Here is a 26765-nt window from a genome sequence, read left to right on the forward strand (position 1 = left end):
ACTGGGAAACTTTATTGTGCCGTTGGCGGTTCACGAAATATAGAGTATGTACATTTACTTCTTTTACCCCTAATGCCATGACCCAAAAGACACATTCATATAAATGACTATTTATTTATTTATTCATTTATCTATCTATCTATCTATCTATCTATCTATCTATCTATCTATCTATCTATCTATCTATCTATCTATCTATCTATCTATCTATCTATCTATCTATCTATCTATCTATCTATCTATCTATCTATAGATCTATAGATCTATAGATCTATCTATCTATCTATCTATCTATCTATCTATCTATCTATCCATCCATCCATCCATCCATCCATCCATCCATCCATCCATCCATCCATCCATCCATCCATCCACCCATCTATTTATTTATTTATTTATTCATTCATTTATTTATTTATTCATTTATTTATTTATTTATACTGACATCCAACAGGCAGAGCCCAATAACTGGAGGCAGTCAATATCAAAATGTAGAGAACAAATGAACATGACATGATAAAAAAAAACTAAGAAAGGAAAGAGAACAAAGAAAAACACGCAACATATCAAAAAACGAAACAACCGTCTGACTGACATCATATACATTTAACAACGACAGGCTTATCAGCAAGAGATAAAAGAACAGTGGTTGCTTGGATTTTAAAAACACAAAAACTAGAGAACAGATCAACCTCAAAACTATTATATATACACTATTTAAAAGGTTCATAGCCTGAGATAAAGATGAATATTTTGAAAGCTAGATGAGTTTGTACTGGCTAGATGGATTCAATGTTCTGTACAACTGTATATGTTGTATGTAGAGTGCGGGTATTGAAGTTTGCAAAACAACCAATGGAAGAAACATTGAAAAGAACAAAAAACACAACGCAATTCATACAGTGTGATGCAACTAATATAATAAATCATAATTTTTTCTTGGCTTCCTATTTAGAAAGTCAATGTGAAACAACATTGACAAAGTCTGGGTTTGAAATTCAAGACATTGCAAAAAGCTAAACATATAGTGATGAGATACATTACAAGTTGTTGTTGTTGTTGTTGTTGTTGTTGTTGTTGTTGTTGTTGTTGTTGTTGTTGTTGTTGTAACTGGAACTGTTTTCCATTTGTGTTTCATTTGTTTTTATTTTCGATATTTATTTTGTTGTAGAGTATGTGACCAAACCCTCTATATTAGCAACCCAAAGAATTACACTTTTTTGGCTTCAAAGTATTAAAGTAGCTATAGTCCGCATCTCTTTCACTACTATATACTGACATAGAGTATATGTACATATTACATTGAATGACTGCTGGGGATGCAATTCAGCTAGCGCTTTAATACAATCAGACCACTAACTGACACTTTTAGTGGTCTGAGATACAACTTGTATATTCAGAATGATTGAACTATTTCATGCAAATGTTTGGTTTTTAATGTTGGTGAGAGCGAAAGGTCATACAGATGAACAAAAATAGCGAAAGAAGTTCCAACTACAATAGCCTACCTGTAGACTTGGGAACGGCTATCGCTACACTATTCCGATATTCTAACTGACATTTTGAATTTTTGAATTTCCGCTATGAGGGGAACATGTTAACGTTATTAAAAGTCACTCTACTGGATCGACTAAGCAAAGAAACTCTGGTCAAATTTATCAAATAAAATGACGTGAAATCTTCGTTGCGCATTTCAGAAATTATCCACCAGAACGCGGTACGTTTTAAGTGTAACTCCTTAACTCAATGGTAAAAATTCACCGTACATTGTACACTATGCCCATTGTATGTCAGTATGAATAATCTAACTCCATGTGTAATTAATTATCACTTCAATATTACAACGAAGATTGCAATCACCAAATGCACAGTTTCTGGTTACATTATTTCATGTGTAAAACACAAACTTGTAGAATTATAACAAACGCATACAGTGTGCTAATTTCGTAGGTGTACGTTTCTGAATGTTTTGGGGCTTGGATAGAGTTTTATGAAACTTGCCTAGCTATTATTTAATTGTTTAATTACACACTTCTTTGATCGAATACCATTTGACAATTTTGAGAAAATAATTTCCATTACAATTTGGAACAATGCATCATTCATTTATGTACTATCCTGTCCAGCAGCTGAAACGTGATGCGTTATGACATGAAAGAGTGCTGAGTATCACGAGAGTTTGTGTTTCATTTGTGTTTGTGTTCTACCAATCGGATCATTTGCTTAGGGCAAGACAACGATAGTGTTGTTTACACGAGAAGATGACATGAAAAAGAATAGAACGTACGCTGCTGTATTTTTTGTAGTGTTTTGTCGAGTCTGCGATTTGACTGGCGTGTGGCTCTCGGTAGTACCCGTAGAATGTCAGAGACATCCATCGAAAGATGAGTTTTTTGTGTGTGTTTTTTTTTTAAAACAAAAGAAAAGTATGTTGTTCGGGTGAACAAGCGTGAATGAAATGACAAAGAATTCACCACATTTCATTGTCATTTCATAGAAAGATGAGTACTGATGTTTATAATTCCTGGTATCTCAAAGATGAAATGATACAGCAGACATGATAGCCCCTTTGAAATATACGCATTCGACAAGAAATGTCTCCTGAAGTCTTTTCAGTCAGTATTCTATGGCCAACATCGCAGTACAAAAGCCTGTCAAATAAGCTGTCAGTATACATTATAAGGATTACCAGAGTAGATGTGAATGATTGTGATGGAACGTTAAGGGGTCAGATGTTAAGTTTCAATACTTCAAATAGAAGAGTACGAATTTGAAAGCCTGCTTGTCCAGACAATTTGATCAATAACTTTCATTGTGCACTTTTGCACATTGTATGTATGTATGTATGTATGTATGTATGTATGTATGTATGTATGTATGTGTGTGTATGTATGTATGTGTGTGATATGGTATGGCTACAGCTGATTAGATATTTAGCTAAAATATGGTATTAGGCACTTTAGCATACATTTGCTGAGTTTTGTTATATATTTCATGTATGTGTACACAGTAAGTTACTCTTACCATTGACTCATACCGTATGTGTGTGTGTGTGTGTGTGTGTGTGTGTGTGTGTGTGTGTGTGTGGAGGCAAAGTTCTATCCATGAGAAAGAGGCAAACCTTTAAATGTTCAATCCATGAATTAGACGCATACACATACACATACACATACACATACACATACACATACACATACACATACTCACACACATACACACACACATACACATACACATACACATACACATACACACACATACACATACACATACACATACACATACACACACACACATACACACACACATACACATACACATACACATACACATACACATACACACACACACATACACATACACATACACATACACATACACATACACATACACATACATTCTTGTTGTTGATGATGATGATGATGATGATGATGATGATGATGATGATGATGATGATGATGATGATGATGCGAATTTAATAAGAGCTTGCATAGTAATGGTATAGCTTTTCGAATACATGGAAGCTAAAGATGTTTATAACAATGTGGAATGTAAGCTTCTATATTGAACTTGGCATAGACAAACATTTCAGTGTTTTAACCATGGTATAGACATAGGAAAACTTTCAAAAGTTCAATCCATGAAATATACCTAATATCGTGGCAGAAATCTTTAAAATCAACAAATCTTGTCAATATTTCGTATTTGTACTGTGTAGGAGCATTATTGTTAGTTGTTCAGTTTCTCTGTTTGATGAGGGCATTGTGGCTAGTATCCACATTTTACAGCCTCTAAATGACTGGCATGTGTTGGATTCACGAACGCTCTTTATCATCTTGAAATAGGCGTGTCTGTTATGCATCAAATGTATATAAGTATGCGTTATTCTAATACGTGTGACTATTATACAAACCTTTGGTAAAATTGCATAGGTACTCCTACCAACCACACGGTAAGTTGAATTTCTGATAGTTATAGGGCAAGTGCTTGGCCAGTTACTGTAAAGAATTAGACACTCTTTGTAACCCATCTGTTATATTGTCCTGGGCACAGCCGAGGACAAAATAACAGATGGGTTACAAAAAGTATCCTGTTATTTTTTTACAGTAAATGGTCGAGGACCTGCCCTATAACGAAGTTATACTTCGAATTCGACGAGTTTTTAGGTTTTTCACCAGAGAGTCAACTTTGTTATTTACAGCCCTGTTACGTAACCTCTTACCTATTATCATGTTAATGACAATATTCACTATAGTAATCCCATCCAGCACATCTCCGATGTTTCTCCAAACGTTCAGTGTGAAACCCATTAACACCCATAACTCTGTTACTAACCCTGGCGCACATAAGCATTGTCATGTCAATAACAAATTCTATATGGAAACCTACTTTCTGCACAAGTCACTTTGGTTATAGAGCATGTTTTGGATAGATAAGTATATAACCAGACCTGCTAAAGTATAGTAAGGGCGATATTTTACACACACTTTATAGAATGACAGGTGCAGAATTAGGCACGGTAGAGCCATAGACCCTACACATTTCGTATAGGGTCTATTGTAGAACAGGATGTTAGACAGGGCAGCACATATTGGTTGCATTGTAACAGTTGTCAATGTGGAGACAGTGCTATAGAAAATGATTAACAAGCTGCGGACAGTTTCATTTATGGGCTAAAGTGTGAGCGGGCACTTTCTTTCATGGATTAACGGTATGCGAACACTTTCTTTGTGTAAAATAAGTCCATTTATAAGAATAGCTGTCCGCAAAATGTAATTGAGAGCATGGTTAAACAATGGAGATGAGTCGGAGAGGAGTATAACTGTCATCAAATTGATATAACTGTTATCATAACACATATTTGGATTCTAGTATTAGGCTTGCTTTTTTTTATCTGAAGGAAACATTTATTCGAATGCTGTGGTCGCAAATTACGATTTCATGCTATGTTAATGTATACTCAAACACTGCTTTGCATTTTCCATTGATTTGTAATTATGCATTGACTGACAATATCACTGAAATGTTGAAATAGCTAAGGGGTGATATCAATAGCTCAATGTAGGATAAACAACCAAATTCTTTTACTTTGGGGTTGCGGGGTTTTGAACTATTTTAGTTCTCATCCAACGAAAATGATTTTACTTTTAATAGAATCATTTTGTACCCTAGCTAAATACAAATATTTCTCACAAATGTTGTCAAATCGAGAAATGCAAACATTTTCGCTATAATGAAGGCATAGCACTAAAATACCTGTCGCGAACGAGGATATTCTACTCACAGCATACTACTACATACTGAATTCAAATTGATCGAGCTGTCTGAAACAATGACCAATTTTTTTTTCATCAATTTTTATCCTACAAAGTTTTTTATCCTACATTGAATTGTTGATCTCACCCCTACACAAGATATGTTACTGTTCATTTGTAGGCGAAAACCAAAATCTACAACCATGAAGTGTGCAATTATTGTACTCCTTTGTATGTGTTTGATTGTAGCCGATGCAATGGAGCAAGGTAAGTAACACCTGTTTTACAACAATTTTCATTTGGTATTTATTGCTGCATGAAATTATGAAAATTATGAAATTATGAAATTATGAAAATGAATTTTCATCTTCATATTTCAATAAAAATAGAACTTGAATGTACATTTTCCATATTAATAGCTTTTTACTTCGCCCATTATATTTCCTATGTAGGAAAAGTGGTATGTCAATTTTAAACTATTTTTAAAGATTTCCAGGGTATTTACCATAAGCCTGGTCAAATGATTTCATTGCAAAAATATTATATTTTCATCGAAATATCTGTCTAATAATTTCATTTTTATGATAATATGGCAAGATGTAGACTTTATCATGTAATTCTTGAAAACAGAACAAAAATTGTTGGTTGCCACATTTTTTTTGCGCTAATCAATGATTTGTGTATCGACCATGTGATGCTGGAGTCCCATTCTGTACTCTCACAATCTCACCATAAGATGGCGCCATACCTCAGTAAAGCAGTTGACTCCTTTTCACGTACGCACCCTGATCAAAGAAAATTAGTAATAACTCATGCACTTTCTATAGTATTAATAAAACAAAGTCTGCACTGCGCGACGGTCACGTCTGTGCAGTTGTGTTGTTTTTTATGCCTATCGCTCATCCTTAATACATGCATGTCAGTGAGTTCATAGTTCTTAATAAATGACATCTATCAGTATTATATATAAATAACATTGCGCAGTATAGGAGAAAATTGATTGTTTGAATGGTATATGCTTACGAGTTTATATATACATATATGACAAAGTATCTTGATGATATGGGCTTTGGAAGGTATATAACTAGGTTGGGCTATCGAAGGTGATTTCCTATCATTGAGACCATTATACCTCTGTTTGCCTTAGGAACGTGTAAGAAGAAAACTCAACGTAGCTGCAATGACAACTACCTTGACGACACATGCATCGATGAAAAACAGCAATGTGACCACGTTCAAGACTGTCCAAACGGCAGAGATGAATCACGTTGTCGTAAGTAACTTCAGTAGAGTTTTCAGAAATTGTTTCTTATCATGCTTTAAATCCTTTAATACATTTTCTGAGAGTGTCTTTGGTGAAAATACCAAATTGTTTTGGTTTTTTTTAGTTGTGTCTGGGCATATGTATGTATGTATGTATGTATGTATGTATGTATGTATGTATGTATGTATGTACGTACGTACGTACGTACGTACGTACGTACGTATGTATGTATGTATGTATGTATGTATGTATGTATGTATGTATGTATGTATGTATGTATGTATGTACTGTGGAGTCAAGTTTTGCGATTGGTGAGAGTTGTCGGCTTGGAATCTGCAGGTCGCAGGTTCGAGCCCCATCGCTGCCGTTTGTTTCTGAGTGACTAAAGTCCTTGAGCAAGATTTGAACCACGACTGTGCCTCAGTCAAATCAACTGTATAATTAGGGACCTGGTAGGAGAGAGGAGAGGGGTTGCAATGTGAATGCTTTAATCCCATGTGCTTGATTGTATGCTCCCAGGGAGTTGAGGTAGTATAAAGTATAGATCCATGCCAGGGGAAATAATTGTAAAGCTCTTTGAGCAAAAATTTGGAAAGCACTATATAGAAGCCAACATTATTATTATTACTGTTGATATACATGGATTGTGGCCTTTCTACGAAAGAGATGCGTCATTACTAGGAAACAAGTTTGTGTTTTTGTATTGATTGCTCTGAGCTATTTTCTCCAGTGCAATGGCATGTGACTTTAAATAGTGACTGATTAATGTATAGATAGTTCAAGTCATATGTTAATCTCTGGCTATTAGGCTTGCCAATACTAGTTTACTAGACTACAACGGTAGTTTTTTTTATAGTGAACACGGCAAAAGTCTCCTAGCTAATCAAGATAGGTTATGTATTTTTTCTTTGATGTTCCTCACTTTGTGGAAAAGTTCACATTCATTTGAGACTAATGATTAAGATACGACAAGAATACTTTCCCATTTAATAAGAAATGTATATCGATGGTTGAAGATTATTACTAATTCATATTATTCACCACACAGATTACGACAAATGCATTGATGGTGAATACGACTGTGGAAGCCATCGATGCATACCGAATTCACTATTGTGCAATGGCTATTATGATTGCTTTGACAGGTCAGATGAAGCTGGGTGTGACTAAAGGTAAGCACATGTATCAAAAAAGAATGATAATCTGCAATACTATTACTGTTATTTCCTTTTCTTGTGAAATTACATATATAGTTGCAATATGCTATCCTTATCATACTCTGTTAACAGAGCGAACGCTAGCCAGACTGTTTCGAAACTGTTTGAATTGAGACAAGTTCAGTTTCATGATAATAATATAATAATGTTGCTATTTATATAGCGCTTTCCTACTCTGTGCTCAGAGCGCTTTACAATTATTACCCTTGGCTCGGACCTTTAGGGGCACAATGGTCAATTTGAGAAATACAACCCTGTTGTATAAAAAAGCTTTAAAACATTCCTTCTGCCCGGCTACATTCAACCATAAGATTAGTTTCTCGTACTCTCTGTTTGATTTTCAGATTTCTGAAGACATAGAAGCAAATTCTGAAGTTATCAATAACAAATATAGCACTATCTCAATAACTGTAGAGAAAGTGCTACCTGGCCTTTCTTTACAAAATAAACAGTTTGATGTTTGCATGGATGATATACATTTAGGCTTTCTTGTCGGTTTTATGTATGTATGTATGTATGTATGTATGTATGTATGTATGTATGTATGTATGTATGTATGTATGTATGCATGTATGTATGTATGTATGTATTTATTTATTTATTTGCGTGTGTGTGTGTGTGGTGTGTGTGTGTGTGTGCGCGCGCGCAAAGATGTATGTATGTATGTATGTGTGGACATTGGCATATACCACTTTTTTCGTACATGTACACTTTTGTTTTTGAAAATTGTACAACGTTTGAAGGATTCAATACAAGCAGCTATTCAATAACGCAAATCCAAGGGGGTGCTGAAAATCTTGTTTTGTTCCACATACGATGTTTTCTGATGTATCGATACAATGAAACGACAATTGGACATGCACCTCATATAATATAATATCACAAAGTCGTGTATCATGATCACCTGGTGTTTGTTGACGCCCATTGAGAGACCAAATTCCTCATGTCTTACACTCGTGACAATCCGTCCGGTTGATCAACCACAAATGTTTTATTCAATTAAGTGCACATACTCACATACTCACACACATACTCAAATATATATACTCTCTCTCTCTCTCTCTCTCTCTCTCTCTCTCTCTCTCTCTCTCTCTCTCTCTCTCTCTCTCTCTCTCTCTCTCTCTCTCTCTCTCTCTCTCTCTCTCTCTCTCTCTCTCTAATTAAGATATATCAATGATAAGGCAGGTCAACCGAGTTTTAGTTGTCAATAAAATGTTAAATGATAGATTTTGCGCATAACAGAAACATATTAATGTAAAAATAATCTTGAAGTGAAAATTTTACAAACAAAAAGACAAAACGAACTCTATGGACTACTACACTGCACTAAACATAGCTTGTGCATAAGCCTATGTAGAGTAGCATGGATTTTAGTTACAGATCGGCTCCCAGGACCAACGATGCAAATATGCTGTCTTCGTTGCTGAGAAGATTCTGAGGTGTGTTGTATTCTTTGATCTGACCCTTACTCAAAACTACAACCATATCAGAGTCCATGATAGTGGAAATACGGTGCTGGAAATAAAAAGAGTAATATCACATCACATTGTATTGCATTGCATTGCATCACATATTGTCACAGCACAGCACAAAATAACCCATCAAATCCCACCCCACCCCACCCCATCCTACCACATCACATCACATCACCCGAACCGCATCACAGCAGATTACATCACATCAAATCACACCGCACCACAACACATCATATCACAGCACAGTGCACCACATCACATCACATCACATTACATCACATCACATTACATATACTTACAGCTATTGTAAGTACCGTTCTACTGGCAAACGCTGTCCGTATAACATTCTTCAAAATGTTATCCTGAAAGTTAAATTAAATGAGAACATATTGATGCGATGGAAAGCACAAAACAATATAATTGATTAGATAGATATATAGATAGATAGATAGATAGATAGATAGATAGATAGATAGATAGATAGATAGATAGATAGATAGATAGATAGACAGACAGACAGATGTATGCATGCATGCATGCATGCATACATACATACATACATACATACATACATACATACATACATACATACACACACACACACACACAGACAGATGCATGCATACATACATACATACATACATACATACATACATACATACATACATACATACATACATACATACATACATACACACACAGACAGACAGACAGACAGACAAGAGCTTTCAATAATCAAACGGAGTTTAAGACGGTGAAATGTCAACAAAACACGACTTATTGATAGTCAATAAATTTGCATACTATTTAACATAATATATTCATATAATTTTGATATTGTTAATCTTACCGTTTTCGTGTCTATTGAAGCTGTAGCCTCGTCCATCACAAGAACCTGAGATTTTCTGAGATATGCTCTAGCTAAGCAAATCAACTGTCTCTCACCAACACTAAAATTGTCCCCATCGTCATTGATTTGATGGTCTATAATTTAAATAGAAAGGAACTAGATATCTTACACTGCAATTTAAAATTTCAATATCAAATATCAATTTACAGAATACAATGACATAGCAGTTACAAATAGAACACATGCGCAAGCACGTGCATATATGCACGCACATACATACATACATACATACATACATACATACATACATACATACATACATACATACATATAGTTACCTAGCTGTTCATCTAGGTTTAACACCATAGATTTGATTTGTACGAGCCCAATGGCATCCCAGATCTCTTTATCACTAAGCACAACCTCTGGATCAAGATTGTATCTATCACCAAAAAAATGTAAACATTATGTGAAGTGTCAGTTACATTCTTGTATCTGTGAATTTCTTTTGAGAACACAAGTTACCAATAATAATGATAAAGAGCACCATCTATCAAGCAATGAACAAGAATCCTATAGGTCAAAAGTGCTTAACTGATACTTGGTATATTCTAGGATAGACAAGATCATTCCTGTAAATATACATACCGTATGGTGCCTGAAAATAGCACAGGGTCCTGGGGTATGATGGCTAATCGACTACGTAGAGTCAACAAAGGGATGGTAGAGATGTTGACGTCATCTATGTAAATTGTTCCTAAATAGTAAGATAATTAATTAACTGAGTTAGGCAAGTACCAGTAGGTGTTTATATTACATTGTGGCTAGGTATTCATCACTATGGTGGGTGCTGAGGTAAAGTTAGGTTTAATAGCCATTTCCTGAGTTAAGGTTGGCATTTGCCTAGAATCTTAGTCATGGGGAATTTTCGCTGTTGCCTTTCCCCTGTAACATACAGATAATTCTCCAGACTACTGGATTCTAGGCGAGGTCGGCGTTGGTATAATTAAGGTGGGTGTTGAAAGAAATGGAATTCTGTAGATTTGGTGTGATTATTTGTTAGGGTGGCTATTAATAGAGCTTGGAACATTATAGTCTATAGTGGTCTGAGGTTAGGGCGAGAGTGGGTATTGGTGCAGTTAGAGTGGATTTAATTGTAGATTTGACGTTAAGGTGGGAATTGCAATTGGTTCATCCATAGCAATGATTCATAGCAAAGATACCATATAAATGCACAAGATAAACTTGATGTTTCCCAAAAATTGCACGTAATTGTAGGCGATGGAAAAAATCTTGTGATGAATCTCCAGAACCCATATTTTATGACAGTGGCTCGATTTCCCGGAGTGGTGTTCCCCTTTAATATAAAGTGACAATCAAAGGTAGCAGCACGGGTACAGTCAATGAACATACAAACTGTACGCTGTATACACTCGTTATATTATAATTATATATATAAATACCTTTGTATGTATCTATCATTCGGTACAACGCTAAGGTGAGGGATGATTTACCACTCCCTGTACGACCACATATTCCAATCTGAAATTAATTAGAACTGTTATAGCATTCAATGTCATTGATGAACGCTAAATCCATCACATGGCTATGTTACAGCATTCAATGTCACCGATGAACGCTAAATCCACCATGACAATGTTAAACGCTAAATCCACTATGGCAATGTTAATGTCATTGATGAACGCTAAATCCACTATGGCAATTTTGTGTATAGAACAAAGTAATGTGTTTCTTCTGAAGGACATATATTCTAACGTTGCAAGAGTATCCTCTGCAAATGTTTCCAAGTTTTTTTATAATCATATAAAATGTTTTCGAAGACAAATTTCAAGGTGCGTGAACTAATTCTTTCAAGTAAAATATAAAGTATGTATATATAAAGCATCTGGCTTTTATACAGTCATATTACATTGTTAATAGACTAAAGGACAATCACAACATAATTCAATATTTTTTTCTTTACCTTTTGTCCTCCTTTGAAATGAATGGTTATATTTTCTAAAACTGGATCTAAGTGAGATGCATATCGAGCCGAGATATTCTCCAATCTGATATCGCCTTTCATTGGCCAGGTTGACGGTGGTTGGTGTACACCTTGAAATAACATAATGATGGTTTACTAGTGATGAAGACGTGGTTTTGTTCATGATTTGTATTGTAAGATCAATGACACTGATTTTGTATTGTCATTGTCTTCGTGATAAGATATATGTAGTCATTATAATGTCATACTATGCACATCATTAAATCAATACCGCCCCCGAAAGCGTTGCACCAAAATCGACGGGGAGAATAGCGACAATGTTAATTTCTATTAGTTTTACCTTCTTAAGGTTACACATAAAGATGTGTTTCTGTTAATCTGTCTGTCTGTATGTGTGTGTGTGTGTGTCTGTAGTGCGTGCGTGCGTGCGTGTGTTTGTCTCTGTGTGTCTGTGTGTTATGTATGTTACTCACTCCAATCAACATTCCATTGTCCCATGTATTGGTCTATGGTCGCCTTCATTTCTATAGAAAATTGGTTTTATACATACCCTGGTATTTTTCCCGCTTCAATCGAGTATAATATACGACTCGTTCAGTGGCGTTCATCTGTAATTCACAGTCTCCGGCATTTACTGCAAACGATGTCAGAAATCCTGACATCTGAAAAAAATGTGAGAACTATAATGTCATCTTCGTTTATATTCGTCGACATTTTATAAACAAATAATTTAACAGTGTGGTTCACAAAGTGTCGCCTCCCGTTTTGTTTTCATCATCGTTTAGCCACGATGACTTTATATGTTTACGTTTTATAATTATTGTGCTCAATATAGCAAGTCATAAATTTAATATCGGTTTATCGTATGCAAAGTTACCAAGTATTTAAAACAGGTAATGCCAATGAAAACGAATACGAACTGAATCGAACGAAATTCATTGGCACCAGAAAAGGTAATGTAAGGCAATAGAAAAGAATATAAAACATATTTCTTTAAAACATATTCACTGTACAATACATGATAACCAAGGGTTTAAATTGGACATGGTGAAAATAAACTTACAGACAATGCATAGGTAAGTGATAATCCAACAAGACTAGGTTCGAGGTCACTGAACACACAGGTTAGCAGGCTTGATACTCCAGAAATTAGAATCACGGCAGTACCTAACAACTCCTGTTAATAGAAGTCATTATACAATTGAATTTCACAGGCAAATTGTGATACACTTGATGCAATCTCATCCACAAGACACAAAAAAAGAAGAAGACGAAGCAAAGCTATAAAATGTTTGATGTGGTGAGGTCGACACATCCAATATTTTAGACTAGCACATTATCAACAACAGTACATTAACACTTAAATTTCATTTCTGGTGTTATTTATGTTTGGATCTTTTTGATAACGTTCGATATAGACCTGTTATAACTTTTTTGCATTTACCAATGTATCAATCTCGTTTGCGCATTGCATTGCCAGTGTTGTATCATTCCATTTTCACGAAGATTATCTGTCTGACTATATACACCTACCAAACGAACTGCCAACCATCTATATACACATACTGATACACCTACCAAACGAACTGCCAACCATCTATGCACATATACTGATACACCTACCAAACGAACTGCCAACCATCTATATGCACATACTGATACACATACCAAACGAACTGCCAACCATCTATACGCACATACTGATACACCTACCAAACGAACTGCCAACCATCTATCGCTTGTCTGCAAATACAGTTGTACTAAGTTGTTGACATCAACCAATTTTAGAATGCGCTTCACAAATCTTCTTTCGTCTCTGAAAATAGCAATAATAAAATCCTGTAATATGAAACTTCAACCTTGACTTCTACCTTGAAACTTCTACCCCAGCTAAGATCACTAACTGCGATCCCAGTTATATACTCTCCGTCATATTTTTAAAATGCAGCCTTAACTGTATTGCACGTGTTAGGAAAGATAATACTGCAGATAGGCTAGTGTGGCTACAAACCCGATTTGTGATTTTAATTTATAATTCTTGAATACGGTATAGTTAAACCTTTTTCAGTAACATCACATACTATCAAATGTTTGAATACTGGGGCAATAAATAGTTGGATGCTATGAACCATTTGCTATTCGAATTATCCAAATAGTGTATCGACAAATGTACATAAACTGGGTGTATATTTGAATTTCTATTTCAGCGATGTTACACACACAATATGTTATATTTACCTAAATACCCTTATTGTCGACAATCCACCAAGAGTTTCCGAAAAGTGTGCCAAAACTGGTGACATGGTAATACTATCAAGTCGTTTCAATTCCCTGAAAACAAAGTTATCAAAAGTTATGCATACAGCAGGAGTTGACGGTGACAGCTTAATAACAATGTAAATTGTATTAGTGTATATAATCCATCATAGTATCAGCGTCTATTGGCATAATGGTAGGCATTGTTAATACGTATTGAGCCGGTTTTTAGTAGTTTGAAGATCTTTCCATAATGTATTAACGGTAACTGTTATATCAAATAAAACTTTGCTGGATTGAATGCATAAGCCTAACAGGAAATATCACATCCTCATGGTGTTAGTATCGTCTTAACAGGCAATATCAAATCCACATGGTGTTAGTAGACGGCATCGCATCCACGTGGTGTTAGTATCCTCCTAACAGGCAATATCACATCTACGTGGTGTTAGTATCGTCTTAACAGGCAATATCAGATCCATATGGTGTTAGTAGGCAGCATCACATCCACGTGGTGTTAGTATCCACCTAAAAGGCAGTATCACATCTACGTGGTGTTGGTAGGCAGTATCACATCCACGTGGTGTTAGTAGGCAGTATCACATCTACGTGGTGTTGGTAGGCAGTATCACATCTACGTGGTGTTAGTAGGCAGTATCACATCCACGTGGTTTTATTACACCTCGACGTTCTTACACAAGCTGTCATTGGTCAGAATTGAATCACATGACCTTCTTTAAATAGACTATTGCCCGTGCGGTGGTATTGCCCGCGCGTGCACAGACTAATGCCCGGCACTATTGCCCGCTGGATTTATTTCGACCGTTGTACATCTATTCTGAGCATGTTCTCCAGTTTTACTCGCTCGAGATGGCAAACTAACTACAGTAAGTCACACAAGTTTATTTCTTGCAGAAATTTGAATAAATACAATTACAGTATTCGATGCTTAACTGCAAGTACAATTTGGAAATGCACCTTGAAAGGGAAACTTTTCTATCGATGACGAATGATGATGAATGAAGAGTAGCTATGTGAATGATTGGACGAATAATGAGTGGACGGTGTAAAAAAAATTAATCACACATGCGCTCGGGAAATATCACAATGTAATGCCTGCCCTCGGGCTGGCACTCTTTACCAAGATCTTGGTAAAGAGTGCCAACCATTGTGCAGGCACTAAATTGTGATATTGCCCTCTCTGGCATGTGTTATTATTTAACTAGTATCCACCTAACAGGCAGTATCACATCCACGTGGTGTTAGTTTCCTCCAAACAGGTGGTATCACACCCACATGATGTTAGTTGCCTCCCAACAGACAGTATCACATCCGTGAATGTGGTATTAGCAGGCAATCAAAGCACGACCAAAGACCAGTGTTAGCCTAACAGATGTTCCAACCTACCTTGAAGATGTGATATAAATCTTCATCACTATAACATATATAACCAGTAAAATGGGAGCTATCAGCATAAACACCGGAAGAACAATGGTATTGACAACCAATGCCGAGATACATTGTAATGAAGAATTCAACAAAGATTGCATACTCAGCCACAACCTCTGAGAATATCAAGTGAGAGAAACACATATTATTACATATGTACCAGTGAGTACTTCTACCGGTACACACGTGGGTACGCAGTATTTGCACTCGTGTGTGCTTGCTCTCTACGTACTCTCGCGAAAGTAAGACCGCAGGGAACACTGCAAACACTCGTGCAACCCTCAAGTACGCCACACTTGCACTCACATGTCATGGGATTCTGTCATATTCTACTTTTGTGAAAAGGAGACATTTTCTATACGGGGTTACTATTTTATCATATTGCAAGAGATACTGCTATAATGGGAAAAGTATAGCAAAGTTTCAAACATACAGTTTGGTTTTATTTAATTTGATTTATTTTAGCCTAAGAAAACAATTATAACAGCTTATTTCGAATGTGATTCCTATTTTACTTAAACTCCGAAGGGATATAATGTAACACTTTAAATATTTTGTAGAAGGAATACCTTATATGTGCCTGAAAAATAGAACCAAAATATCAAAGTATCCTTTGTATGTAGAGGACGATGAATAATCGAACTACAATGAAGGTAACCTTACCTGATCTATCAAATGTGTATCATTAGAAAGTCGGTTGAGAATACGACCAATCGGGGTTGTGTCAAAGAACCGCATTGGTAAGTGGGTGATGTTACGAATCAGCGCGATATGCATTCGTTTTGCTCCATATAAACAACATATAACATAGAGACTATTTGTTACAGTTGCTGTTCCAATGTAAGAAAAAGATAATGCAGCATATCCACCAAGGTAGAAATACAATTCCTCATTCACTTCCTCCTGGCGATCCAAAAAGAAAAAGATAACATCACTGGTTTAGATTTGTTGGGAAATACCTCCTACAAGTTACCATTTTGATGAACTGAACAGCACCGTAACGATAAAAATGATTTTACATTTTTGTAAGAGGACAGCCGTTTTAGGCAAACTAATGTTGGCTTGTCTGGAAAATTGCCAAAGAGAGAAATCTAAAGTATAAAATTGTCACCATTTAAGTATTTTAAGAGACATATGAATCATCCTTTTCGGGGGGGGGGGTAATTTTGTGTTTTCATATCATTTTGCTGAAAATAACGGTAGGAAACTTACTTTTTTTACCTCCTACACTGACAACATTAACACGTACGTATAATGAGTCAAAATTTCAATGTCAGGAAATTAGTACTCGAATAAACTTGTTAAACATGTTATCACGAGCGTAATCGTGTACATACACAAATTGCTCACTTCGTTCGCAGCATTCCGTTATTCATTATATAATAATATATTATATTGCCAAATTTATACAGCAGGTGAACCATCTGGAGCTAGTTACTAGTAAGGCATAATTTTATGTACAGTTTTACCTGAGATTTGTTACCAATATCGGCGCCAGATTCCGACCACGCTGACAACCAAAAATTGTTCAGGATAAACACAGTGGTTTGGGCAAGAAACAAAAGCAATATCAAAACAACCCACGGATATTTGATAGCCTTGGCGTAGGCTTGATAAATCCTCCAAGACACGGACCCTCTTTCTCGTTCTTCCTTCTCAATCAAGCTACCTGTAATGTCTACAAGTTCAAACACATAAAATAACTCGGAATAATTATACTAATCACATATTTTGTAATGAAACATACAAATATTAGATTAGGTAAATTAGCTATAAATCAAAAAATCTTCACAAATTCGATAATACATTAATAGTAAATGAATTAACGCATGTTATTTCCCCCATCCGATGGTGTTTATATAGAGAAATGAGTACTGTGTTGAAGTGCTCAAGAGGTTTTGCAAAACGAGTATACATACCTAGCTTGATGACGAGGAACGAACGAAAGTGAAAAACAAAAGTTTATCAACATGTGCTACCTAGATGGCGACAGGTAGGTGGGAGATGTTATGTTCGAGATCTAGAAGCTATGTTCTTCACCTTTATGGGGGGCTTAGAGTGATTCGGGTCGAATGGCTTTGAAACAGTCTTGGAGAATTATGTCTTGGGGATATGCTTGCTGTCACTTTCAAAAACAGAATATGTAAACAACGAGGGGGGGGGGAGGATATATAAAACCCAGAACCGGAAATAAAAATACATTACTCTAGGTGTGACGATTTATGCCACAATTGTCTGCTTCTGTTCTCGTGCGAAACATGTATAAATTTGGATATACGAACCATTTTCTGTTCTCTTTTCGACCATGTCTAACTTTGCAGGTTGGGTTTCTTCATGTTCCATGCAACCACCCATCATATAACCTGATTTAGGTTCCTCCCCTGTTTTACTGTCTAAATGCATTTTTCTCTGAATGTCAAGAAGGAGTTCTGGATCGTGTTTTTCGATGTCATCACGATCACCTTGTTTCACGATTTGACCATTGGCCATTACAATCACCTATAGAGAAGATTGGATTAAATTTAATGTCAGGTATACATCACGTAATTACGTCACTGAAGTAAACAGCTATACGCCAATATGCAATGTGTGCCAGACAAGGGTACACAGATCTGTTCTATAGTCTGATCGATACCAGCATACAATGCACCAAACTTGACGTGGTGTTTGCATCAACCTTTCTAATATTCAAGTTACAACCTCAGTACCATCAAAACCAAATATGGGCAATTGTCTTGGTCAATGTTATCTCATCTGGGTTTTACAAATACCAAGTGATGCATTTATATGAATGTCGACATCCCATCAAACGTTTGATGAGATGATATTCATGTACATGCATCACGTGGTATTATTAAAGAGGTTGTCGTATATACAGAAATAGTAATCACCTTATCAGCATATTGCAAATACTGTATGTGATGTGTAACGAGTAGCACTGTTCTATTTTCCTTCATCAGAAACGCCATGATTCCTTGCTGCATGAGATGAGTACCAACGTGTACATCCAAAGCTGATAATGGATCATCCTGGTCAAATGGTATACAACAACAGTTTGACCTTTAAACTTTGAACTTTAAACTTTTCATTCGCAAAATACAAAGAACAGCATTGGCTGAAACTTTAAATGAAATGATACAATGGATGTCTTTACAAACAAACAAACAAATCTTAGACCAACGTCAATATCTACAAATGTTAATCTGTTCATACAAGTTTTATAGTATTTTTAAAATATTGACTTAAGTGAATGAGATCCTATCAAAATGATTGTCAGAATGACTGCGTGAAGCTATAAAAACACGACAGACCAAACATTCCGTGTTAGATTCCTGGACTTCAAATTACTACCAAGTCCTGAAAGTGGGAAGAAAGTGTCACATGGGAAGATATGACTTTTACTTCTGATCAGTCAAAATAATAGTATACCTTTAATGCGACTCAGAGAGGAGTGAACACCATTATTACAAATTACAGACAAACTGGACACAAGATAGAAGTTGATGGTTCGTTGACAGGGTGGACAGCTTCATGATTTATTGACAGGGTGGACGAAAGTAGGATGACAAGGTGGACACAATAACGAAATATATTTAGCGAATTGGATTTATGTTGATTTGAGTCGATTGATCTCTGATATGATTTAGATTAATTATTCATCAAATCTTCAGGTTTAAATACACAAACGATTTAAACCATATGATATCTCCTGAATCTGAAATGAATATTAGACAATCAATTTACCAACATCACAATTGGTGCATGACTATACAGTGCCCTCGCCACGCTGACTCGTTGTTTCTGTCCTCCACTGAGGTTGATACCTTTCTCGCCAATCTCTGTCATATCTCCAGCAGGCATAGTGTCAATATCTGGACGTAGAGCACACACTTTTATGACGGTCTCATACCTTTGAAAAAACACAATTTAGTGTCAGTTTTTAGCAGTGAAACATTGAACATAGAGAAAACAATAAACAAGCGGGGGTGAGGGTAATGGCAAACTATCGGTTTAGAAAAGCATGTATTATTTGATGCAATATAAATCGCAAAAATAACTTCATAATAATACCAATTTTAATGTTATATATGTATCAACAGCAAAAGTAACACTTAGAGACATTTAAAAGGTACACACATATGTGTTCGTTCATTATAGATTTTCACAGCTGCTTCATGTAAATTGAAGAACTCACCTTTCGAAATCGAAATACTTCCCGAACACAATGTTGTTTCGAATGGTGTTGTTCTGTATCCATGGTTTCTGCGGTGCATAGGAAATTGTGCTATTGATGAGAGAGAGAGAGAGAGAGAGAGAGAGAGAGAGAGAGAGAGAGAGAGAGAGAGAGAAGAGTGAGAGAGTGAGAGAGAGGGGAGGGAGGGGGAGGGGGAGAGAGGGAGGGGGAGGGAAACACATGGACAAACAGAGAGAAAGACAGACAGACAGACAGACAGACAGACAGACAGACAGACAGACAGACAGACAGACAGACAGACAGACAGACGAGACGAGACGAGACGAGACGAGACGAGACGAGATGAGATGAGATTAGCATATCTGTTGAATGTCTATAATCAATCATAATGCCGAACTATTCCACCATATTAATCATTCAGATGTCACGGTATAATCCGAGAATCTGATAATTAATATGTTGGCTTACATTACAATATTCACGGCAAGTAAATTGCACTTTCACGCGATCCAATTGAAATTCAACGACATCAAATATTGAATGTTTGAACACAAAAGTACATTTAAGAACTGATCAATAGCCATCCAATCGCAACCGAGGATCCCGGACCTGTCATGCTTATCTCACGTTTATGGGGAATACTGCAGTCAAGTCACCTCTCATCATCCACAAGCATAAAAGGAGAGGGGAGGCAGTAGGACATTGCAGACTACAAACAGGAAATTTGGGGTATCAAATTGGGGGTATCATCACCTCATAGTACCGTTTCTTAAGAGCTTTGTTCCTTGTATTCTGTAGAAGTGTAAATCAGGGATGTTTTTTGTATTGTTCAGACAACGAGGAAAGTAGCCGTGCTCGATGACTAACCGACTAACCTATACCATGTATACCCCCAATGTACACAGACAGGAAGTAGAGTGCCACCCTGGCCAATTTTGGAAAGGCCTGTTAAGGGAGCCTTCGGTAATTACAATGGAACTGTCGGGAGAAATCAGGCCTGGGCTGTTGCCTAAAACAGTACCCTTCCTCCCCCGACTCCGTAGTGCTAGTCCTGAGCATTAACCACTATATCAGAGGGAGCCTGTCAGACTATAGTTCTATCGTAAGGTGTGGATGTTGTTTTGCGGCCAGAGTTAAGCTGCTTGTTACAAAACAAAATAGTTTTGAAAGACCAGCTAACCGAGTAAAGAATATTTTGTAGGTGAACGATATTGTATTTACCCGTTACACTGCACAGTACCAGACACAGTGACCATATCTCCCACTATTGCCGACAACAAAGAAGACTTGCCACTCCCTATCAATCCAACTATCATAGTTAATCGTCCTATCAACAGTAGAAGGCAGAAATTCTGGCATTAGTTGGTATAGAGTATCTATTATTTCAGAAGAATTTATATCTAACATTTTGTATGTCCACTTATTATATAGGCGTTCTAAAATATTCGTTCTGAAAGTTTTTTTTCTTCTTATTTTGGCGTGCATTTGAAGAACCTATCACTATACACCTGTAGCAATACACACACACACACACACACACACACACACACACACATATATATATATATATATATATATATATATATATATATATATATATATATATATATATATGTCTGATGTCTGATGATCGCAATATGCGTGAAACTCCGAGTTACACCCAAGAAAGAGTTCCAGTACTACCAAAACTATATATATATATATATATATATATATATATATATATATATATAACACAATACTTTCGGCAAGATATTTCTCAGTCTTATTGAAAGGCATTTCCCCCAAAACACCAAACTACATCAGATCTTCAACGAAGGAAATGTGAAAATAAGTTGCTGTTTAGGCAAGATATTTCTCAGTCTTATTGAAAGGCATTTCCCCAAAAACACCAAACTACATCAGATCTTCAACGAAGGAAATGTGAAAATAAGTTGCTGTTATATATTAACAGTAATATACATAAACTATATATAAACCCAGTATAGGTGCAATTTATATGTTGCAATAAATGCTGTAGTAAATAGTGCCCAATAAATTCTATTTAGCTCGGTACAAGTAATGCAGTACTTAGTATGATACTGATGAGCTAAGACACAGTCACCATGTACATAGTCCGGGGTCGAGATGTTGGTATTGTTGTTAACTCACCTGTAGGAATGTCTACACAAATATTGGATAGAGTTGGAATCTCTTGAGAAAGATCCCAGGCAAAACTTCCATCATTTATCTGTAACATAGGATTATCCAGACTAATTATTATTTATGACTTCAAATACATAAATATGGAAATTTAAGGAGACAACAATTTTTTAAATATAACAATTGATAACTGGTCAAAATAGCACAAGTTCAAGTTCAGAAACTCAATGGCACGGTTCAAGTTCAATAAAAAATATTAAATGATTCAACCCCCGCCCCCCCCCCATCTGTTTAAACGTTTTGATACATTTCAATTTGTTCGCAATAGTCCATATATTAATGCATACCTGTACAGCAATAACGTTACTAACAGGAAGCTGAACGTCGTTGACCGTTGTAAATGTCCTTGCATCTGTCAAGACAGTCTTGAACGAGCCATATTTAGATTTAGCTTTTGAGACGTCAGCTATCAGCCTTTCTTTGTCATTGTGAATGGTTCTCTCAGTAATCATATCCATTTCTACGTCACCGTTTAAAGTGTCCTGTTCCAAAACATAAACCATTTTTAAAAAAAAAACACTTTCATTCATTGCTTAATAAATATCACGAGTTTCAAAGCCACTGTTTTCCCTTGATCTTATCTATACAAATAGTCGTTTTTCTACGGGGTTTTAGCAATTTTTCATGTATAAATCATACATACATACATACATACATACATACATACATACATACATACATACATACATACATACATACATACATACATACATACATACATACATACATACATACATACATACATACATGCACTTTATTTTTTTTTTATTTAAACTTTATTTAAAGAGGGTTAAAAATCATACAGATAACCTGGTTAACTAAAAGGTAGTCTTCCCCAGGGCCCTCTTTGTATGCACGCACAGACAGACAGACAGACAGACAGACAGACAGACAGACAGACAGACAGACAGACAGACAGACAGACAGACAGACAGACATTGTATATTCGATGACAGACAAAAAATGTCTCACCAACGCTTCGGAAAGTTTGTCAGAGTCAATGCCATCAATTTTGTCATCATATTCACCATCAAAACCATCTGATAAAAGACGTGATGCCATCTTTCCGCTGTCCTCATCTTCCAGTTCAGTTGCAGCAAAGAACTTCTCTAGACGATTAGTGCTGGCAATTGCCATTGTTAGATATCCAACTGTGTATATTAACCTTGACAATGGCCATGCCAGCTGATTAAACAGCGCCAATGACGTAAAAGCCAAAGCTGGGGTCAGAGGTGTGTCACTCACATGTGAGTAGATGGCAAATGACTATTGAGATAAAAAGAAGAATACATCACCTATCGTATTGGATCAGGCAGTAAATACTTTGTTAGGAAAGGTTTACATAAATGGTAAGTTGTCTCCTTTTTATAGTTTGCTTATAGTTATAGATTATTAGAGTAATCAATGCATTTATATCAGTAACATCGTTAGTACATTCAATAACGGTCTATGTAAAGTTAGAACAGAGGTGTTGTGACGGTTCTATGGGTCTATGGTTAGAACAACTAACGTGTAAAAGTTCTGAAATATGTGCATTTAGGGTCAGCATGGATGTATTATGAGATGGTATCAGCAATTGGGAACTTGCAATGCAGACTGAGCATGCTCAGACGCAAAGGACTGTGGGATTATCTGTGGTTATCATTATACGTAATCTGGAGCTAGGGATAAAATAACCCAACCCCCCCCCCCCCACACACACACACACACACACACACACACAATGGTCAGGGTAACTATGAACTGATTATTTGTGGTTACAAACAATGTATCAACATTGTTTACAATACTAATTGATTAGTATTTATTTCACATTTCCCATGATGCAACATTCAACACGGCGGGTTTGTAAGTTCCCTATTGTTGCTGCATAAATTGTTGTCGGATAGACGAGACTCTTATGAGAATATGTTCGTACCACTTATACCAGTATACAAGACGTGCAGTCAAAAGTGAAGTTGAGAATAGGCAAGAAAAGGCGTGAATGGAATACAGAGACGATTGTAAAGCAGCCAGGCGAAGACGAAGAATTGATGATTGATGATGACGTAGCGTATTATATTATTCATGCTGAAAATAGCAACTTACTATGAAAGTAACTATTACAGGTATCGCTTGGAATAAAACAACTGAAAAAAAACATAAAATACTGCCATCAATACATAGTATGTGCCAGTCACAGTGCCTGTTGTCCTACAGATTACGTCTGTTCGGGAAGAGGTTACACTAATAAGGAAAGTTCAAATATAGACATACCTAATGCCAACAAAGTGACAACGATATAGAAACTCGGACATTGACTTTTTTTTTAAATCTCAAAATGTGCTCATTGGAGGGATTCCGTGCTCACCGTACAAAGTTATGACCTAATCAGAGAATTTTCTTACACTTAAGTCTAACCAAATTCTAAAGTTGTTATAAATATAAATTATCACCTTCTATAACACTCACAGTGAAATAGTCGTTAGATGAAATACAATAGACAGCAAAGTCGTTATTATGATTTATGGATTTGTGATGTTTTTTCTCGATTTGTGACGAAATATACTGAAATTTCGCGTGTCTGCGAAAATCTCCCATGATTGTGTAATATCGTTTTAGTCGTGATTCTGAATAAAATGATTTAGTACTACGCGCACAGTCACACGAGATGTCAATCTGTTTATTCAAAAACGCAACCGATAGAAAAAACAATCACGCCTACTATTTTGCACGGTTTCTTGTATTTGATTGACAGCTCATTAAGATATTCAAATTAAATTTAAAAGTCATTAACCATTAACACGCCATTTTAGACTTACTTATTATAATCATGAAACCACCAGCTTTCATAATTTTCTTTATTTCTTTGCCACGTACAACTTCTACAGCAGAGCAAAACATTTCTTCCCAGCCATACAACTTTAGTAACTTGATGCCTTGTAACAGTTCGTTGGATTTCTTCAGACGTTCATCTGAAACTTTCTGGGACAAATAATACACTTCCGTCAGTTCTAATGAAGTGGTGATACTACCCCATCGGGCTTCTTGTAAAGTATCGTTATTTCATTTCAGACATTTCACACATTGTTAGATAAAAATATCGACAATAGCGTTGTAGCACAACTGTACATTTCAATGTTTACCCTGTTGTTATCTTTGCAATATACGCGATCATTTGGCTGTTACTATGGGCGTGGTCATGTTGCTAGACATATTTGCAAACATTTTTTGAATGTTTATTCATTTGTCTATTAATCCATGTTGTTATCTTTGCAATATATGCGATCATTTGGCTGTTGCCATGAGCGTGGTCTTGTTGCTAGGCATATTTGCATACACTTTTTGAATGTTTATTCAATTGTCTAAGAATCCCTGTTGTTATCTTTGTGAAATACACCACCGTTTGTAGCTATGAATATACTGAAGTCCAGGCTCTGTGAATATCATAGACTTTGTATTGCAAGCCTAGTGAAGATATTATAACATTGTGTTGGATTCTGTGTTACCCAGTACAATCCACTATTGACTCTTTGTGGAGAGTTGAAGTGAACTACATACATGAACATAACATTTGAGTCATGAGAACTGTGTAAGGATTGAGAGTGTTCCAAGTTGACTGACAGTGTAACCACACTAGAAGAGCGCCGCCAGTGTTGGAATTTAGAAGATACTTTCAGTTGGACATTGTGCTGTAGATTTCAACCGTTTGTGTACCTACGTCATACTGTTTGTGTATCGTATATTTTCAGTACTGTAATTGAACAATTGAACCCTTTTATACTTTGTAGGAAGTAAGCGTTAGATAGCAGCATATGAACATTTTCTATGCATATTAATCCTTTGTTTATCTTCATTAAAATGTTTCATTGTTATCCTCTAAACCCAAATGGGTGTTGCCTCCTACTCTCACCCTAGTGTAAATTATTGGTTAGAAAGTCAGCAATTGAACCAGACCCGTGCCCGTGTGTATGTATGTTTAGAAATTCTTTCATTGATCCTGTTTTCTCGCATGTACCCTTTGAGCGGGCCAAGAGGTTTACAACTACATAATACTACATACTGATTTGAAATTGATTGTGCTGTGTGCAACAATTTTTAAATTTTGACCAATTTAGTTACAAGGGGGTGGGGAAAAGATGTTCTGAGGCCTTACTAAAAGAATTTTTTGTTTAGTTCGTCCGGGGGACTTATAGATTGGGTTCGCACACATTTTGTTATCTGACCAAAATATACTGCCATTTGGTTGTTGCTAAGGGCGTGGTCATGGTTGCTAGAGCCAATGTCTCAAAATGTTTTGAAGAAAATCTGCAGAATAACACTTCAAGAAACATGTCATCTCACCGTCATGTCATTTTTCCCTTCCCTCCAGAGGGCCAAACTTGGTAATTGCCCGCCCACTGTAAAATCGTGTACGAACAGCTTTTTGCACGAACAGCTTCGTTGGTTGCAACCTATGAGACTCATCGAATCAAATGTGGTTTCTTCGTTGTATGTAGACATACTAGTAAAATTTTAGACTGTCGACAGTCGCTCGCGCCTTTTTTTCCTACGTTTTATCTAAACTCCGATCCGACGCAACACTAGTATAATCGCAAACTGATATTGAGGGCCGAAG

At 36.2% G+C, this 26765-nt stretch overlaps 1 protein-coding gene and 1 long non-coding RNA gene across 2 annotated transcripts in view; one reads left to right on the forward strand and one right to left on the reverse strand.

Moving 5' to 3' along the window:
* The first annotated feature begins 3906 nt into the window (after positions 1 to 3906).
* On the forward strand, positions 3907 to 8208 carry LOC144436354 (uncharacterized). The gene is made up of 5 exons (XR_013480953.1): positions 3907 to 3952; positions 5437 to 5522; positions 6403 to 6528; positions 7568 to 7691; positions 8081 to 8208. It is a non-coding gene; the product is annotated as an uncharacterized LOC144436354 (long non-coding RNA).
* The window catches only part of LOC144436993 (ATP-binding cassette sub-family C member 9-like), a 29304-nt gene continuing 7367 nt past the window's right edge, over positions 4829 to 26765 (reverse strand). The window contains exons 5-29 of the mRNA XM_078125860.1: positions 24970 to 25132; positions 24257 to 24297; positions 23141 to 23434; positions 22456 to 22650; positions 22118 to 22196; positions 21188 to 21293; positions 19967 to 20056; positions 19516 to 19681; positions 18663 to 18800; positions 18054 to 18270; positions 17241 to 17449; positions 16435 to 16674; positions 15730 to 15887; positions 14305 to 14397; positions 13780 to 13882; positions 13130 to 13243; positions 12617 to 12728; positions 12046 to 12176; positions 11525 to 11603; positions 10710 to 10818; positions 10400 to 10503; positions 10062 to 10195; positions 9511 to 9573; positions 9132 to 9251; positions 4829 to 4894 (exon numbers count right to left, since the gene is read on the reverse strand). Of these exons, the coding sequence (XP_077981986.1) occupies positions 4829 to 4894; positions 9132 to 9251; positions 9511 to 9573; positions 10062 to 10195; positions 10400 to 10503; positions 10710 to 10818; positions 11525 to 11603; positions 12046 to 12176; positions 12617 to 12728; positions 13130 to 13243; positions 13780 to 13882; positions 14305 to 14397; positions 15730 to 15887; positions 16435 to 16674; positions 17241 to 17449; positions 18054 to 18270; positions 18663 to 18800; positions 19516 to 19681; positions 19967 to 20056; positions 21188 to 21293; positions 22118 to 22196; positions 22456 to 22650; positions 23141 to 23434; positions 24257 to 24297; positions 24970 to 25132 (3324 nt within the window). The remainder of the gene's footprint in view (positions 4895 to 9131; positions 9252 to 9510; positions 9574 to 10061; positions 10196 to 10399; positions 10504 to 10709; positions 10819 to 11524; positions 11604 to 12045; positions 12177 to 12616; positions 12729 to 13129; positions 13244 to 13779; positions 13883 to 14304; positions 14398 to 15729; positions 15888 to 16434; positions 16675 to 17240; positions 17450 to 18053; positions 18271 to 18662; positions 18801 to 19515; positions 19682 to 19966; positions 20057 to 21187; positions 21294 to 22117; positions 22197 to 22455; positions 22651 to 23140; positions 23435 to 24256; positions 24298 to 24969; positions 25133 to 26765) is intronic.

The sequence above is a fragment of the Glandiceps talaboti genome, chromosome 6 (genome assembly GCF_964340395.1).
Source record: "Glandiceps talaboti chromosome 6, keGlaTala1.1, whole genome shotgun sequence".
Lineage (NCBI taxonomy): Eukaryota > Metazoa > Hemichordata > Enteropneusta > Spengelidae > Glandiceps > Glandiceps talaboti.